Here is a 20,445-nt window from a genome sequence, read left to right on the forward strand (position 1 = left end):
AAACCATAAAGAACATGTATAGACAATACTTCTGAAATTTTTTTACTGAAAAGGTAAGAAGAAAAAGGTTACACCTGAAAGAAAACCTGGGATCAGTATGTTTTGTTTTATGGTTTTCAAACTGGAAGAACTAATAGCATTTTTCTTTGCAGAGAGGATTGATCCATCAGAGAGAACGAAATTAAGATGCAGGCGAAAGTGGGAAATAGCTGGGTCAATGTTCTTCAGTAAGCCAAAGGGTAAGATATTTAGTAAACAAGTGGAAGATTTGACCTTGGCTAGAAAAATGGCCTCTTCATCCACAATAACAGGAGGGAAGGCCAAGTAAATGGTATCGATAAAGAGGAGATAGAAGCAATAGTAAAAACTTGTAGAAGTTCTCTGAACACTTCAATCTTCTCAGGGAACTAGGATGCAAAGTAATGGGCTAAGAATGAAAATTAGAGAGAAATGAATGGAGTTGAGAAGAGAGAAAGTGTAAAATAATAATTAGAAAATTAAAAGTAAATGAGAGGGGGTGGGGGCTGGGGGGGTTAAGTGTCTGCCTTCAGCTCAGGTCATGATCTCAGGTCCTGGGATCGAACCCTGTATCAGGCTCCCTGCTCAGCAGGGAGTCTGCTTTTCCCTCTGCCCCTCCCAACCTGTGTGTGTGCTCTCTTTCTCTCTCAAATAAATAAATAAAATCTTTTAAAAAAAGTAAACGACTATGGGAATAAAATTCAGAATGCAATCAAGGGGATAATTTGGTGTTTTAAGCATGAGGAGGGATGTGAGGTCTCTGAGGAAAACAGGAATAATGGAAAGGCAATAGAATCACTAGCTTAAATTTCCTATTGGGACTGTTGGATTGGTTACATGAGAGAATGAACTAGAAAGAAAGGAGATTATGGTTGGGGAGTGAGAAGTTTGAAACTGAAAATAAGGAAGTGCTATTACTGGTAATAACAAGGTAAAAGTTATGACTACAGCAGGTAGTGCCTAAAGAGAGTAGGAATAAGATCACTGAAGAAGAGGAAGTCAAAATCCCAGATATTGGTAGATCAATCCATAGTATGTGGTTTCTAGTATCAAACAACTGATATCTGATTATACAAAATTTGATTAAGGAGATCACTATGCCTCAATCAATGTGTGTGACAAATTCAAATCTAAGAGTAAAAAACATGTGGGGGGTGACTACTAAATAGAATACTAATTTACAATACCTATCAGGTATTATAGATTTGGATTTGATTATTCCTATCCATTAACAAATACTCCTATTTTTCTTTCTTAAAACAAAACAAAACAATCCTCCAGCTTTCATTGTATTTTGACTACATGTAAAAACTTTAGCAACTTAAAAATTATATTTAGGACTTTGATCAAAAAAGCTGCTCTAATTTTTACCTCCACCTTGCTTGGAATTGTCTAGTGGTTTTCTACCAAGCACAAAGAAAAGCAAAGAATAAAAAATCATCCTATTATTGTTAAATATCAATTGCACTCTAAACAGAGATAGGAGAAGAAATGTAATTAAGAGTGATTTGTCTATGATATTCACAAAAAAGTTTTAAAATAATACACTTTATTCACATTGTTTTGGAAAAAGCCTTAGTGAGAATATTTCTTTCATCTCTAATAGTGTAATACTCAAGCATTGCAGTATATTAAGAAATAGTTATACATCCTATCTACATTATGAAAGGAATCTCCCTGGAACCTGTATCAGCACATTTAAAATTTCTTTGAAGTCAAGAAATTCAGGGCGTCAGTGCTGGAGGCATTACTTCTGGTCCTGTTTACGTTCTGCCATATTTGCTTTATCTTGAGCATGTTACACTTGAGCACGTAAGAGTAAGGCCTTATTTTAATATTTTTAAAATGTGGACAATATCCTGCAGGGTTGTTTTCAGGATTAGAGATGATTTATGTGACATACTTAGAGCAATACTAGGCTTAAATTGATCTTCAACCAATAGTAGCAACAATAGTAATACATATTAAGACTGAGTTGATAAGAGGCAAACGTAGTTCTACTGTTTTCTAGAGAAGTAAATTTTAAATGAGATCAATTATACTGGGCTCAAATAACAATAGTCTTCCTGTTATATAACGCACCCCACAAAAAATGAAATAAAAATTCTTCTTTTTCTTTCAGTGGGATAGTGTAGTATATGTGCTAGCGAGGTAAAGGTGCAAAAGAAAAATTTACTATCTCCTTAAATGTAAAAATGTTTTAAGAATCTGCATGTTATGATGTTCTCAAGAAAAAAGAATGATATGTATTTCATGTGAGTCTAATGATCCCTCTTAAAATAAATGTGATACACACACTTTAATTATTTCATAATAATGTAAGCTTTGGTCATGCATGCCAAAATTCTTAAATAACTCATTTTCAGAACTTGAAAACAGGTAATTCATATATTACCACACAATATTATCTGAAGAAAAAGTTGACAGAAAATACATCTTAGTTTCCATAATTTTACTGGCACACTTAGAAATTCCCAGAATATCACTAAAATGGCTAAGGTATTTAGCTTTCTATTACATTTTGAGAAACTTTATAATTAGCACAAATTACTAAGACCATAAAACTACTGAAGGAACAAGCAAATACGCAGTAGGCATATCATTTAAAATATTGCTGGGAAATTCCAGTTATAAGCCTATATTGTTTGGATAGACTGTATGGTTATAGTGTCTTTGTCCTTTATTATAACTTAAAATTTGGTGCTATTAAAAGACATTCACATAACAGTAATTTTAAGAGAAGCACTTTTTGAAAAGTATTTATATGATACCTACTCTTGGCCCCAGTTCTCCAAAGGGTCCAACTGGTCCTTCTTCTCCCTTAAAAAAAAAAAAATCAGAACATATCATGGCCTGAAATAAGTATTTAAAAAGGTAAACCCTTATTCTATTTATTCTGAAATCTGAAACTCACTGAGATGTGATGAAAATAATGCTGTGACTTTCTTGTATTTTTTCTAAAGATTTTATTTATTTGAGAGAGAGAGAAAAAGAGAGAGAGACCAAGCAAGAGTGGGGGGATGGGCAGAGGGGCAGAAGGAGAAGTAGATTCCCCGCTGAGTGGGGAATTGGAAGTGGGGCTGGATCCCAGGACCTTGAGATCATAACTTGAGCCCAGGTCAGATGCTTAACCCACCTACCCACCCAGGTGTCCCAATTTTCTTGTATTTTACTGTGCCATCCCATAACATTTTAATATTTTGAGTAACAACCCCACATCTACCCTAAAGGGGACATGCACTATTTGACTGTTTTTAAATAGGTAGATGATAAAAGTTATATATAGAAAGTTGAGAATGAATAAGAGTGAAAGTGATTAGGATATCTATCACAAAATCAAGAGAGCTGAAAGGGGGTTAATATCTAAAACATATGAAGAACTTATACAACTCAACACCAAAAGCCCAAATAATCCAATTAAAAACGAGGACCTGAATAGACATTTTTCCAAAGACAACATACAGATGGCCAACAGACATATGAAAAGATGCACAGCATCCCTAATCATCAGGAAAATGCACATCAAAACCACAACAAAGATTAAGAATCACTGAAATCATAAGTTAAGGATAACCTTTACTTTCTTGCACTCAGTATTTCTCCCATCCAGAGAGGAACTCAATTAAGTTCTTAATAGATGGAAATCAATATATCTTGGTATATTAAAAAGTTATTGGTACAGGACATGTTTGCTCTTGGCACATTTTAATACTTCATTCATTCAATAAATATGGTTTTGAGTCTTAGTTCTGTTTTCAGCCTTAGAGATACAAAGGTATATTGGATCCTACCAAATGGAGTTAATATCTAGAGATTCTTCTTGACTAACTTATAGTATTGGGGTGAAACCAGTTATAATGTCATAAAAAGGCAAAATCTTGTGCATTCTTCTAAGGATCAAAAAAATTTATGAGTGGATAGAGAATAAACATCAAAAAAAGAATTTTTATATATTATTCTCTAAGAAAATTAAAAATTAATAAATTTTTTATTACATTTATTGACATATTTTCTAAAACATACTGACTTTTCAACTTTAAATAAAAAGTTGATGTTACCATATCTGAATAGCTTCCATAGACCTATTTAGCAACATGTATTCTATTTTATTTATTTGATCAACATTTTGCTCAATTCACAATTCAATTAAAATAAAATTTACTAGGTCACAAATATAAAACAGATACAAATAGTAAATATATATTCTAGTATATATGAGTGAGATTCTAGCTCATATTCTTCAGATATTCCATGGAGGTCACCGACATAAATTACTTAATGAATTTACAACACTGAAGATGATTCCCAAATCCCATTCCATAACTGCCAATATAAAATGATAACCTGAAATCCTCTATGGCAAAAACGGTCCACACTAAAGCAATGTTTTTCTTTAAACAAAAAATAAAAAGGGAAAATTTGAACTAAAACAACTGCTGACTGGATATTTATTTCTTCCATACCTGAAGTCCTTTGAGACCAGGCGGTCCAGGAGGCCCCCTATTTCCAAGGAGTCCCTATAAAAGCAACATAAGCACAAATAATAACTTTATCCCAATTAATATTTTTCATTCAGCATTAATCTGGAGATGGCAAATACAATTTGGTACCATTCCTTTTCCATTATTAAGTTATCAAAATGAGGTCAGAGGGTAGGTGAGCAGGAAACTACAGGACATCCAAAAAATTGGGAAAGGTGGGATAAACGTATTTTTTTTAAGTATGTTGGTGTTCAAATAATCTTCTCAGTATGTTACTCTTCAACCAGACACTCAGAAAAAGTACTTCTAAATTTAAAGCAATGAGTGCAATTGTTAATTTGATAATAGTACAATAAATACATAATAGAGTATCCACAAAGTCTAAAAACAGATGGAAGCGATATGTGCTATTTAATATCTGTTAAGAGACTAGCAGAATCCAGAACACATTATTTGCACTACATGTTCCTCAGCTTATTTCCCTTCTTAATACAAGCTGGTAAAAAGAGGGCAATTTGCAGAAGAAAGTAACAATTTGAATGTGATTAGGAATTTCACGATTAAAAAAACTCTTGTTAATCAAAATCAAAATCAATGTTTTTAAAAATCAAATGCTCTCTGAATAAAAATTCATTAAATCACTTAAAAAAAAAACTTTCTATTCCAGAAAACACCCTACAGTATCTATTTAACATGGTGACATTTTTCTTATTCAGTTCTGTTCCACTAACTATACAATGTGTCAGCAAAGTTTTAAGTAAATCTCTTTTAAAAACTACCTTTTGCATTATTACTTTTAGTGATTCTATAACCATTAAAAGATTTTTTCTAATTTTTAAATGTAGTAAATAACTATGCCAAATAGTGAACCTATCCAGGTGGGTTTAATCTTTAGTTCCAGAATGCAGCAGAGTGATAAACTGCACAAGAATCTTGTCTTCATATTATACCTTGCTCTATCATTGCTATGTTCTAATATAATCAAAAAATGAAAAACTCTTGGTCAGTTTTACAGTCTATAATATAGTATCACAAGCTTATGTATATAGCACCATTTAAGAAACTGTATGAATTTAGGCAATAACATTTTTGTGCAGCTATCTTATTTATTTATTGGAAGAGATGGATTAGATTATTGAAATGGGTGTATGTTCTTTGATGCAAGTCCAACATACATTTGCAAAAGCATCCTAATTTTACTTAGGGAAACACTTTCTCCTCACTCAGCCCACATGATTGAGGGGAGGTGAGTCCACCCCTGACTAAATTTGAAGGTTGACATGTGACATGTACCTAAGTCAGTCAGCGTATTCTATACCCTGGAAACAGTGATTAGTTCAGTAATGAGCCAGAAACCCAATTCAGTCTAACCAAAGGAAATTTTAGACTACAGTGGAACAGCTGGGAGTGGCATTAAGGATGATGTAAACCTCTTTGACATCGCCCACAGCAACTTCTTTCAAGATACATCTCCAAAGGTTAGTGAAACAAAAGCAAAAATGAACTTTTGGGACTTCATCAACATAAAAAGCTTCTGCACAGCAAAGGAAACAGTCAACAAAACAAAGAGGCAACCCACAGAATGGGAGAAGATATTTGCAAATGACACTACAGATAAAGGGCTGGTATCCAAGATCTATAAAGAACTTCTCAAACTCAACACCCAAAAAAACAAATAATCAAGTCAAAAAATGGGCAGAAGACATGAACAGACACTTCTCCAAAGAAGACATACAAATGGCTAACAGACACATGAAAAAATGTTCATCATCATTAGCCAACAGGGAAATTCAAATCAAACCCACACTGAGATACCACCTTACACCAGTTAGAATGGCAAAAATTGACAAGGCAAGAAACAACAAATGTTGGAGAGGTTGTGGAGAAAGGGGAACCCTCTTACACTGTGGGTAGGAATGCAATGCAAGTTGGTACAGACACTTTGGAAAACAGTGTGGAGGTGCCTCAGAAAATTAAAAATAGAGCTACCCTATGACCCAGCAATTGCACTACTGGGTATTTACCCCAAAGACACAGATGTAGTGAAAAGAAGGGCCATATGCACCCCAATGTTCATAGCAGGAAGGTCCACAATAGCCAAACTGTGGAAAGAACCAAGATGCCCTTCAACAGATGGATAGATAAAGAAGATGTGGTCCATACATACAATGGAATAGTACTCAGCCATCAGAAAGGATGGATACCCAACATCTGCAACAACATGGGTGGAACCGGAGGAGATTGTGCTAAGTGAAATAAGTCAAGCAGAGGGACGCCTGGGTGGCTCAGTTGCTTAAGCAGCTGCCTTCGGCTCAGGTCATAATCCCCAGGTCCTGGAATCGAGTCCCGCATCGGGCTCTCCGCTCAGCAGGGAGCCTGCTTCTCCTTCTGCCTGCAGCTCCCCCTGCTTGAGTTCTCTCTCTCTCCAAGAAATAAATGAATAATATCTTAAAAAAATAATAAGTCAAGAAGAGAAAGTCAATTATCATATGGTTTCACTTATTTGTGGAACATAACGAATAGCATGGAGACATTAGGAGAAGGAAGGGAAAAATGAAGGGGGTGGAAATCAGAAGGAGAGATGAACCATGAGAGACTATGGACTCTGAGAAACAAACTGAGGGTGTTAGAGGGGCGGGGGTGTGGAGATGGGTTAGCCCAGTGATGGGTATTAAGGAGGACGGTGATGGGTATTAAGGAGGGCACGTACTGCATGGAGCACTGGGTGTTATACGAAAACAATGAAGCGTGGATCACTACATCAAAAACTAATGATGTATTGTATGGTGACTAACATAACATAATAAAATACAATTAAAAAAAAAAGATGATGTAAACCTAAAGAGTGGGAAACCAGGAAGTGGAGAGAGCCTGAGAACGAAATCCATAAATTAACAAATGAAAAGAGCAGGAGTAATTGGATTCTAATGATATTGTTTCTGGTCCTGGATTTAGTTGTTTGAATTCCTAAACTTTTCTCATATTTATATAATCACGCTTAAATTGTTTTCATCACTTACAACTGAAAGAATTCTGACTGATAAAATGATTTCTAACTCTTTAATATCCAAAATACTCTTCTAGATCTCTAAGTGATACGTTTTAAGTATTTAGACCGACTTAAGGTATGGAATCAGAATGCTCTGATATTTCCATTCCATCACAGGACAGCTAATGCTTAATTATTTAATTCATAATCATTCATTTTTTCATCCAACATTTATTGCTTTTCTACTATGCATTAGGTCCAATAAACAGCACATTAGGCCCTGAGTATACAAAGACGAAGCACAGTTCCTATTCTCAATGAATTCATAATTTCTTAAGGATGATGACACTTTAAAATAAAAATTAGTAAATAAGAGTTGTAATAGAAGTAGAAGCAGAAGGAAAGTATAATGGGAACTTACATGAAAGAGCAAAATCTTTTCTGGGAGGGTCAGAAATTTTTAAATGTTTGCGAATAATTTTATGCTTAGTTATGATAGGCTAATAAAAACTTACAGCATAAAATAAGCAGACACCACACAATTATTAACAACTTCTGGGGCTCAAAAGATATTGACAAATATACAATTTTAGATTATTGTATATGTGTAAGAAACTGGCTCAGCCCCATATCCAGGGTGTAACTAGCAGGCGGCTGAGTGATCAAAGAAAACTAGGTTCCCCTATTCTCTCATCGCAGCCATTTACTTTGCACAAGTGGTACCACTGTCCAAGAAACAAAAAATGACTTCCAGGAAACAGATAAACTCTTTTTTCTCTCTTCCAAGACCAATTTACAAACTTAAAAAGGTTATAAAAGCTGAGTTAAAAAAAAAAAGAACTAGTTATATGCTCTTTATGAGAAACACACATAAAACAAAAATACAGGGAGATTTAAAGTCCAAAAAGTAGAAAAAGATATTCAAGAGATTCACCAGCTCCAAAATAGCTGAAATAATCACATTAATGTAAGATATAACAGACTTTAAGTTAAAACAGATTATTAGAGTTAAGAGGGTCACTAAGTAATGTGTTCATCAGGAAGAGATTAAAAACTCTCAATTTTTAGGCAACAAGTAAATTCCAAATACATGAAGTAAAAACTAATAGATAAATAAAGATAAATTGAGAAATCTAAAATTAGAGAGGGGAATTTTAATACATCTTTCAGAAATTAGTAGATCTAGTGGATAAAAAACAGTAGAAATAGAGAAGACTGAAATAGCAAAATTACTTGATCTTATGGCCATACGTAGAACAGTGAATCCCCAAGTTGGAGTTTACAAATTCTTTACAAGGACATGTGGAAGATTTGTGAAAATGAACCTCAAGAAAGAAAGAAGGCCATAAATGTCTACCAACAGTCATATTGATTAAACAATTATATCGACATAGTGGGTTACTATGTAGCAGTAAAAATAAATAAGCTGTAATTACATATATCAACCTAGAGCACAGGGAAAAGATAAGACTGAGTGGCAGGAGCAAATCACTGAAGATTTTATGGAGTATGATTCCATCTATATGAATTTCCAAAACAAGCAAAACAACGAATATTGTGTATACACAGATTGTAAAAGTATGGCAAAAACAAGAGAGTGGTTATCTATAAATGCAAGAAGGGAAGAGACAGATGTGATTAGTGAGGGATACTCAAGAAGCTTATAATGGTCTATTTCTTAATGTTAATACAGTTTGTTTTATTATCATTGTTTAAACTGTGTGCATGTTTCATATTTGTCATGTTAAATACACAAATTCTTTTTTCTTTAATTGGAAATATATAGAATCTGAAGTTGAGTCTGAACTTGATCCAGCTCTGAACATTCCTAGGGCTATAACCTGAGTTTCTTTATCTGTAGAATCATGTTACCATCATCATCATAAGGTTATTGCAAGAAAGAAAAGGGTACCTTGAATATAACAGGGACTCAATAATTATTAGTTTCCTTCTCCTTATGCACTGCATGTTGATTAGTGTTTTCAACAGTCTTTGAACTGATATTGCACTTATCTACTCTATATATTCACGATATTCATATTTATAATTTGCTATTGTATTCTTCCAAAAATATCTTTCATCATCTCACTCCTCTTAAAATCTTCCATAGAGTAAGAGTAGAGTTTTTGCATATAACTGGAGTTAAGGTGTTGTCAGCTTAAAATAGATTGCTATAACTACAAGAGGTTTTATGTAAGCACCACTGTAGCCACAAAGAAAGTATCTATAAAAGATACACAAAAGAAAATGAGAAAGGAATCAAAGCATGTCATAATAAAAATTCAATGAAACACAACTGAAGACAGGAAGAGAGAAGAGGAACAAAGAAGCTTTAAGACAAAACAACTGCAATTAATAAAATGTCAACAGTAAGTCTTTCCTTATTAGTAATTACTTTAAAGGTAAATGGATTAAAGTCTGCAATCAAAAGACTTAGAGTGGCTGAATGGATTTAAAAAAAGATCCAACTATATGATATCTACAAGAGACACACTTTGGATTTAATGCCATATGTCAGATGAAAGTGAAACATGGAAAAAGATATCCCATGCAAATGATAACCAAAAGAAAGCAGGTGTGGCTATACTTACATCAAACAAAACAGACTAAGTCAAAAACTGTCATAAGAGACAAAGAAAGACATTAACTAATGACAAAAAGGTCAATTTGCCAGAAAGACATAACAATTATAAATAAATAAGCACCCAATATCAGATACCCAAATACATGAAGCAATTATTGACAGAACTGAAGGAAGAAAGAGAGAGAAACACAATAAATGCAAGAGATTCCAATGCCCTATTTTCAATAATTGATATAACAACCAGACAGAAGATCAACAAAGAAACAGAAGATTTGAACAACACTAAAAATCAAATGGACCTAATAAACATAAAAAACATTCCACTCAAAGCAGCAGAATACACTTTCTTTTCAAGCACATATGGAACATTTGACAGTACAGATCAAATAGATCATATTTTAGGCCACAAAACAAGTCTTAACACATATAATAAAATAGAAATTATACCAACTATCCTTTCTGACCGTAATGGAATGAAACTAGAAATCAATAGCAGAAGGAAAACTGAAAAAGTCACAAATAGGAGGAAATTAAACAACACACTCCTGAAGAACCAATGGGTCAAAGAAGAAATCAAAAGGGAAATTAGAAAAGATCTTGGGACAAATGAGAATGAGAACACAATATGGGATGCATAAAAATAATACTAAGAGGGAATTTTAAAATGGTAAACACCTACATTAAAAAAGAAGAAAGATCTCAAATAAGCTACCTAACTCTATACCTCAGGAAACTAGAAAAAGAACAAACTAAGCCCAAGTTAAGAGGTAGAAGGAAATAATAAAAATTAGAGCAGAAATAAGTGAATAGAGGATAGGAAAACAATAGAAAAAAATCAACAAAACTAAAGGTCTTTTTTTTTAATCAACAAAATTGACAAACCCTTAGCTAGACTAACAAAAAGACAAGACTTAAATAAAATAAAAAATGAAAGAGAAGCATAAGATACTAATATGAACAACTGTACACCAACATTTTGGTTAACCTAGAAGACACAGATAAAATTCCTAGAAACATATATCCTACCAAAACTGAATCATGAAGAAATAAAAAATCCAACAGATCTCTAACTAATAAGAAGATTAAATCAATAATAAAAAACCTCCCAACCAGGAAAAGCATAGAACCCAATGACTTCACTGGGGAATTCTACCAAACATTAAAAAAAAAAGAATTAATGTAAATCCTTTTCAAACTTTCAAAAAGCTGAAGAGAAGGGAACACACCCAAACTCATTTTATGAGGCCAACATTACTATGATACCAAAGACAGATAAAGACGCTATAAGAAAAGAAAATTACATGCCAAATTCTCTGATGAATATTGGTGTAAAAATCCTCAAAAAAAAATACAGCAAAATGAATCTGACAGCACATTAAAGAACCATAACCAAATGGGATTCATCCCTGGGATATAAGAATTGTTTATATATGAAAATCAATCAATGTGATATACCACATTAACAGAACAAAAGGTAAAAATAACATAATCATGTCAATAGATGCAGAAAAAGCATTTGACAAAATTTAATACCCTTTCATGGTAAAACACTCGACAAACTAAAAATAGGAGGAAATTATTCAACCTAATAAAGGTCATAAATGAAAAGTTAACAGTTTATATTATACTCAAGAGTAGAAAACTGAAAGCTTTCCTCTAAGATTAGGAGCAAGGCAAGAATGTTCCTTCCCACCACTTCTATCCAACATAGTATTAGAAGTCCTAGATAGAACAATTAATCAAGAAAGAAAAAAATGCACCCAAGAAGGAAAGGAAAAAATAAAATTTCTGTTCACAGATGACATCATCTTCTATGTAGAAAATCCTAAAGGTGTTACCAACACATTGTTAGAACAAATAAATGAATTCAACAAAATTGTAGAATACAAAATCAACATACAAAAATCAGCTGCATTTGTATACACTGACAACAAACAATTTGAAAAGGAAATTAAGACAATAATCCCATTTCCAATAGCATCACAAACAATAAAATACTTAGGAATAAACTTAACCAAGGAGGTGAAAGACTTGTACATTGAAAATTACAAAACATTGCTGACAGAAATTAAACATAACACAATTAGTGTAAAGATATATCATGCTCATGGACTGGAAGACCTAATACTGTTAAAACATTCATACTACCAAAAGCAATCTACAGACTCAATGCAATCCCTGGCAAGAACTCAATGGCAAATATAGAAAAAATAATTATATTATTCATATGGAATCACAAAGGGCCCTGAATAGCCAAAAGATTCTTGAGAAAGAAGAATGCTGGAGGTCTCACATTTCTTGACTTCAAAATATATTAAAATGTTATAATAAAACAGTTTGGTGCAGGCATAAAGACAGATATATAGGCCAATGAAACAGAACAGATTACTCAGAAATAAAACCACACATATATGATCAAACAGTCTTTGGCAAGAATGCTAAGACTATACAATGGGAAAAAAGATAGTCTCTTCCACAAATGGTGTTAGAAAAGCTGGATATGCAAATTGGACCCTTCTCTTACACCATACATATGAATCAACTCAAAATGGGTTAAAGCCTCAAATATAAGACCTTGAAACCATAGGCAGAAAGCTCTATTACATTGGTCTTGGAATGATTTTTTGGATTTCACACAAAAGCAAAGGTAACAAAAGCAAAAATAGACTAGTAAATACTCCTGCACAGAAAGAAAACAATCAACGTAGTGAAAAGGCAGTTTACAGAATGGGAGAAAATATGTGTAAACCATAAATCTGGTAAGTGTTTAATATCTAAAATATATAAGGAACTCCTACAACCCAACAGCAAAAACCAAATAACCCAATTAAAATAATGGCCAAAGGACTTAACAGAAATTTCTCCAAATAAAACATACAAATGACCAAATATATTTTGTAAAAATGTTCAACATCACTAATCATTAGGGAGATGCAGATCAAAGCCACAAAGAGATCACCTCATACCTGTTAGAATGACTATTATAAACAAACACAAAATAAATGTTGAAAGGATGTAGAGAAATTGGAACTCTTATGCACTATTGGTGAGAAAGTAAAACAGTGCAGCCACTGTGGAAAGCTGTGTGGAGATCCTCCAAAAATTAAAAACAGAACTACCATATGATTCAGCCATCCCACTTCTGGGTATTTATCCAAAAGAACTGAAAGCAGGAGCTCAAAGAGATAACTGCACTCCCATGTTCATTATGCAGCATTATGCAATAGCCTCTAGGTAGAAACAACCTAAACACTCCTTGAAGGATGAATGGATAAAGAAAATGTGGATATTCAGACTACTGGGCAATGGATTGTTACTTAGCCTTAAAAAGAGAAGGAGGAACTTCCATACTGTTTTCCATAATGGCTGCACCAACTGACATTCTCACCAGCAGTGTACAGAGTTTCTTTTTCTCTACATTCTTGCCAACACTTGTTATTTTCTTGTCTTTTTTTTCTCCTCTTTTTAATAATAGCCAGTGTAACAGGTGTAAGGTAACATCGCATTGTGGTTTTGATTTACATTTTCCTGATGATGAGTGATACTGAGCACCTATTAAAAAAAAAAAGGAAATTCTAACATATGCTATGTCATGGATGAACCTTGAATACCTTATGCTAAGGGAAACAAACCAGTCACAGGAGGACAAATAATGTATAATTCTACCTATGTGAGGTGTCTAAAATAGTCATTGTCATAGAAGCAGAAGGTAGGATGATGGTTGGTTGCCAGAGGTTGGAGGAGGTGGAAATACAGCGTTACTGTTCAGACTGGGTACAGACTTTCAGACATGCAAGACCAACTGGTCTAGAGATTTGCTGTACAACAATATGTATATAGTTAACATTATTGTACTATACACTTAAAAATTTGTTGAGAGTAGATTTTATGTTATGTTTTTATCACTACAACAAAACAAAATCTTCCATGAGATTATTGACTTATTAGCATTTAAACTTCTCAGCTTTATATTTCAGACATGTCACAATCTGACTCCTAACTTTTTTTTAAGACAAGTGGGTTTACTTTTGCGCTCCATCCCTGTGTTCATGTTTGTACCTGTTATATAAATACTCTCATTCCTTGACTCTACCTGGCCAAATCCAACCCATCCAACTCAAAATCCTAATTTTTCTGTAAAGTTTCTCAGAAAAATTGCCATATTAGTCATTCTTTCCCCTTCCCCTGAGCTCCGTATATGCTGCCTAGTTATGCTTTTTTAACTTTTCACATGTGGAAATCTCACACTTTCAGAAAATTACAAGTTCCTAACAGAAGACCATCTTTTAATCTTGTTTTCAAGTAATTGCTTAACACAGTACATTGCTCATTGTACAAACTCCTAAGTATTTCATAGCTGACTAAATGAAGTCTGGAGAATAAAATGATAAATAATATCAAAAACCTTGATTTAGCATATTCAATATAAGTCTTCAGGGTAGGGTCAAGGTGATCTTAGAAAACTACTTAGAGTTATACATTTTCCTCTTAGCTCACCTCTATACAGATGATCACAAGACCTATTTTAATAATTCAGTGTGAAGGTTATTTTCATATATTGTGTAACATAATTCACAAATGGTAGGCTTTCTCTAAAAACTTATCAGAAATGTTATACAATAGAAAATAATAGCTTGTTTTACCATCCCTAATTCCATAGCCAAAGTAACAACACAAATCATAATAGCAATAAATAAATTATTCCTCTGTTTACTGGAGAGCAGAGAATATTTACTGGGTACTCACTTCCTGCAGTAAGCAGCAAAGGATGTGGTTTTTCTAATGTTGTGGGATGCTTGAAAGCAGATGGTCAAACTGGGTATCTCTTTAAAAAGGCTTGCTAAACTGTTTGTATCTATAAACACATATACAAACACACATATTTTCACAATCAATGGAATCATAATCAACACAAGTTTCCAATCTTAGTTTGAGGTTTTTAGTCAACTGGCAGAAAATGAAGAGAAAACACAAGGCTTCTTTAGAGTTGTGCCAAACTGCTCTGGAAAGAATCCAGTTGGTTTGCAAATAGGGTAACCATGTATTTCACATAGAGTGCACATAATTGTCTTGATGACCACCTTGAATAGCCTTGATGGAGCTTTAGTAATTTATATTGTCCCTCCTTTCCAAACAAGATAGGTATATTAAAATAAAGGAAGTTTTAAGATGCTTCCATGATACAGTGTACACTACCAAAGAAACTCATCATGCTAATAGGGTCAGTATGTTTGACTCTTTTTTTTTTTCCCTTCTGTTTCTAGAAACAACTTCAATAAAAATAGGAAGCACCAAGAAGAAAAACATAACCAGACCCCTCTTAAACTGTAAGACAAAAATCATGTCCCTCTTCTTTTAAAATTTTCTGGTTCTTTTCATCTTTTCTGAAATATTTTAAAATTCGGTGATATATAAACAATCAATCAGTCTAATGACATTGTTGCCGATGGGGCTTCAAGGTCATGTTTACTGAATAAATTTAGATAAAGAATCCACAAAGTGATTATTACTCATTGGAAATTCAACCACTGATATTCATTAAAATGTCTGGTTTTCAGGGTTTTTGTCCCACTTTTAAACAATGTAATTCTAAGACGAAAATAAGGAATGAGAAGGAAGTTTTAAAGATCACTGTTGTAATATTATTCAAGAGGTCAGTTGGATTTCTTCAGTTCTCTGACATTTTTTTTGACAAAACTTGAAGTGAAACAAAATTTCCAAATCGAAAAGAATTTAGAAAGCTACCTGGTTCTTCTCCTAGTATGACATGCATTTTTGAAAACATTAAGTTTAATTATTATTCCTTTTAAAGTAATTCTCAATTTCCTAGCGCAAAATCTGTTTCTTAATTATTTAGGCTTTCATAGCACTTCACCAACTCTTTTGTATAGCATTTCTTACAACATTTTGTGATTTTTTTTGGTATCTTTCACTAAACTTTACCTCATCCAGGGGAGGAACCATAGTTTAGAAATCTTTATAATCTCACATTTACTACTTGGCTGAAGCTCAATATTTATTAAATGAAATACTAAATGAATGGGTGAATGGTGTTTATATATGCATCAAGTTCAAGTATGCAGCAGGTGAAGGGCTAAACATTACAGGAGTTAACTCCATTCTTTATACTACCGTTCTCTCTCAACATCTCCTCATGCTACTATTTCTACTTTTAAGCTTGGTTTACTGCTATTTATTGATTATTATCACCTTGATGTCAAGCAGTTACTTCAAACTAAATATACCCAGAATGAAACTTTTTGTATTCCCCATCCTCCAAACTAGTTCCTCTCAAGTTCCCTATTTAAGTCAATGACATCAGTAACTCAAGTCATAGTCTCAGCTTCCGTAGTCTTCAGTTTTCTTTCCCCCCATCACCTTCACTTAATAAATTACCAGTTGTATTGTTTCTATTTCCAAAATAACTTTTAAATACAATTATTCAATCAATCATCTATTCAGCCAATATCTACTGCATTCCTATTCTATGCCTATGGATATTATTATGGTTATTGTGATGTTTATAAAATCAATTTGTCTCTTCTCTCAAAAGCTCATAGTTTAATAGAGGGATAAGCAAATTAGCAGTTATAATATACAAAGGTAGTTGCTTAATAGATTTTTTTTTCAGGAATACAGAAAAAGGATATCTCGATCAGACTTGTAAGAAACAGTGAAAGCTTCCTGCACAATCTAGTATGTGATGTGTAAGTGTTAGCTAGATGAAGAAGGGCACAGGAAGGTAGAGAGATTACCAGACAAAAAGAAGAGCACACTGGAAGCTTTGAGATTTGAACAAGTATGACACAGTTTGGTACTCTAAACAGTTTAGATGGAGTAATGCTTTTGGAAGAGTACTGGTAATGTGACTATAGGTAATAGAGTTAAAGAGAGAGGGTAGGTCATAAAGAGCCTTGTGTAAAAAGTAAAGAAGTACAAGCCTTAACCTGGAAGCTGTGGAGATCACTGAAGTATGTAAGCATAAGAGTGACATGATAAGATCTCTACTTTACAAACATTACTCCATCAGCAGATTGGAAGCAGATTTGAAGAAATGTGAGGCTGGAGGCTGGAAGAACATATGAAGGATTATTACTAATGCTGGTGAAAAATAAAAAGGGCCTAAATTACAACATTGGCAGTGAGAATGGTTTTAAGGGCAAAGGAGAAATTTTGATTCAAGGGAGAGATCAGTATAAAGGTGATAATTGATGGCATGAGGTTACTCAGCAGTTAGAGGAGAAGCTTTGATGCAAAACATGTGTGGAACTTGAATATTGAGGAGGAAGAGGAATATTTCTTCTATGGAGACAGAAAAGAAGGAGAAAACACTGTTCTATATACAGAAAGTTTGTAGGTGGCCAATAGGGTTGCCAGATAAAATGCAGGATGCCCAATTAAGTTTGAATTTCATATAAACAATGAATAACTTTTAGTATATGTTCCACATACTGCACTTAAGTCCACATCCTCTCATAAGTTTCCTTTTCCTGAATTCCATACATGTCCCTTGTCTGTAGGCAAATTCCTACTCATCTGTTATGTCAGCTCAAGTGTTACCTTCTCTGCAAAGCATAATCTGAATTCCTTATCCCATTACTTGCACAGTAATACATATTGTATATTATTCATATGGTCATTATAAAGGTTTTCTTGCATCTCTTTCTCTAGATTACAAGGTTTTTTTGAAAGTAGGGATCAATGCCTTTCATCTTTTTAGATGGTCTAGCATCTAGTACAATGGCTGTCATATAAGAGGCAGTCAATAAATATTTGCTGATTGAATGTTCTATTTCAGATCTTTATAATTCTTTTCTATCTTTTTCTGGTTTATCTCCTTGCCTTCAGTTTCCCTCTTATTTTAACCATCCTCATTGCTGAATGAAAGGTATCATTTTAAAACATAAATCACCTAGAACACTTTACTACTTAAATATCTTCGATTATTTCATGATGTCCATGGATAAAGTGGAAATACTTTAGCATGGTATTGAATGTTTTCCACAGTTTCATCCCAAAGCTAAGTGGTTAAGAACTAAGAACTCAGACTTTGAAATCATATCTGAGTTAGAATCCTGGCTAAGTCACTTGATAGTTATATGACGGTGAGGCAAAAATTTAACCATCTGTAAAATGGGGAAAATACCTACCTCATAATGCTGTTTTGAAGATTAAATGAGATATACATAAGACATTTACTATAGTGCTATAGTACTTAACACAATAGTACATTAACAAGTACAGTTATTACTATCCTTTCCAGTTTCATCTCCTATCAGTTTCTCTATACTCACATTAATCTTCCACAGCAGCAATATTGTATTTCATAACCTGTCCCTTCTCTAAACTTCAGGCTATTTCATCCTTTCGTGTCTTTATTAACAGTACTTTATTTGTTTACAATGCTCATTCTATGTGAGTCTGCACGGTAAACCTGGATATTTAAACTTTTGTTATGGAGAGGCAATCCAAGATGGTGGCATAAAAAGACCCTGAACTCACCTCCTCCCATGACACAGCAAATTTACCACTACATATAGAACAATTCTTCTGAAGAAGAACTGAAGTCTCATTGAACAGCTTCTATACAACAAAAGATAAAGGACCACACACAGAAGGCCAAGAGAGATAAAGGCAAGGTAACAATGGGAACCCCACTCCCAAAGTGGTAACCTGTGGTAGGGAGATATCACTGAGGGGCTCATATGCAGATTTGCCCACAATGAGGCACAGAGAAAGAGCAGTGATTTAAAGGGAAACTAGACTGTACATAAAGGAAATCCATTTACTAACCCTAGAATGACTGTCAAATGGGCAGAAAACTGTTGGAACTCTCACCAAAATCAAAAGAGCTGATGAGGAGCATTTTTTACATTATCCCTCCATCTTGATGGTGCAGACAAGAATAGGGTACAGGTGTTCTAACTGATCTGTTGGGGCCATCCCAGTGCACCCTGGTGTCCTGGCCCACACCAGCTCCAGCTGTCCCTAAAAGGTGGCCCCAGCACAGCATTCCCAAGGCCCCCACACCTCTGCCCACCTCAGCTCCAGCTGTGCTATTACTACAGCCTTGGCATGGTATGCTCTGGGACCCACAGCCTTTGTCTGATCCAACCATACCACCAGAGGGTTCCCAGTAGTGTGCTGGGGAACCCCTTAGCCTGTGTCTACATCAGCTCCAGCCATCCTATCAAGCCAGCCCCAGCATGGCATGCTATGAGACTATATAGCCAACACCTCACACAATGACCCCACCAATGTGGCACTGGCAGAGCTCAACCTGCGCCTCCTCAACCAGCCTGTGCCTACTCCATATGTGAACCAAAGCAGCCCCCTGCACAGCATTCCCAGAAACCCTCCTGGCCTATGGCCCCTCCAGCTCCAGTGTCCTGTTAAGATGGCCACAGTGCAATGCTTCTAAGAACCCTCCTGACCTGTGCCTGCCAAAGCTGCCGAGCACTTCTAGTGTATACAGGAGATTCTCCTACACAAGGCCCCTCCTTCAAGACCAAGAGACAGATATTCTACCTAATTTAGAGAAACAAATACAGAAACAAAATGAGGATACAGAGGAATATGTTCCAAACAAAAGAACAAGATCAAAAACTAAGAAATAAACCCTAATGAAATGGAGATAAGTAATTTACCTGATAAAGAGTTCAAAGTAATGGTCATAAAGATGCTCACCAATCTCAGAAAAATAGAGAAAAACAGTGAAAACTTCAACAGAGATTGAAAATATAAGAAAGAACCAATCAGAGCTGAAGAATGCAATAACTGAAATAAAAAATATACTAAGGAGATTCAATAGCAAATTAGTTGATACAGAAGAATGAATCAGCAAAGTGAATGACAAAATAGCAGAAACACCCAATCAGAACAGCAAAAAGAGAAAAGAATTTTTAGAAATGAGAATAACGGACCTCTGAGACAACATCAAGCATACTAATATTCACATTAGGATAAGAGAAAGAGAAAGGGACAGAAAAATAATTTGAAGAAATAATGACTGAAAACTTTCCTAACATAGAAAAGGAAACAGACATCCAAGTACAGGAAGGAATAAGAACAATAGAGTCCTCAACAAAATGAACCCAAAAAGATCTAAACAAAACATATTTTAATTAAAAATATTATAATTAAAATGGCAAAAGTTAAAGATAGAATCTTAAAGGCAGTAGAGAAGGCACCTGGGTGGTTCAGTTGGTTAAGCATTCAACTCTTGACTTCAGCTCATGGTCTCAGAGTCATGAGATCAAGCCCCATATCAGGCTCTGTGTTGGGCATGGGGCCTGTTTGGGATTCTCTCTCTCCTTCTCCCTCTCCCCCTACTACCCCCAGCTCACACATACTCTCTCTTGGTATAAATAAAT

At 34.3% G+C, this 20,445-nt stretch overlaps 1 protein-coding gene across 1 annotated transcript in view; it reads right to left on the reverse strand.

Annotated features, from left to right (window-relative positions):
• Window positions 1-20,445, reverse strand: part of COL24A1 (collagen type XXIV alpha 1 chain) — a 414,236-nt gene that overhangs the window by 199,849 nt on the left and 193,942 nt on the right. The window contains exons 23-24 of the mRNA XM_027615241.2: window positions 4,482-4,535; window positions 2,794-2,838 (exon numbers count right to left, since the gene is read on the reverse strand). Of these exons, the coding sequence (XP_027471042.2) occupies window positions 2,794-2,838; window positions 4,482-4,535 (99 nt within the window). The remainder of the gene's footprint in view (window positions 1-2,793; window positions 2,839-4,481; window positions 4,536-20,445) is intronic.

Source organism: Zalophus californianus, chromosome 4 (genome assembly GCF_009762305.2).
Source record: "Zalophus californianus isolate mZalCal1 chromosome 4, mZalCal1.pri.v2, whole genome shotgun sequence".
NCBI classification, from domain to species: domain Eukaryota; kingdom Metazoa; phylum Chordata; class Mammalia; order Carnivora; family Otariidae; genus Zalophus; species Zalophus californianus.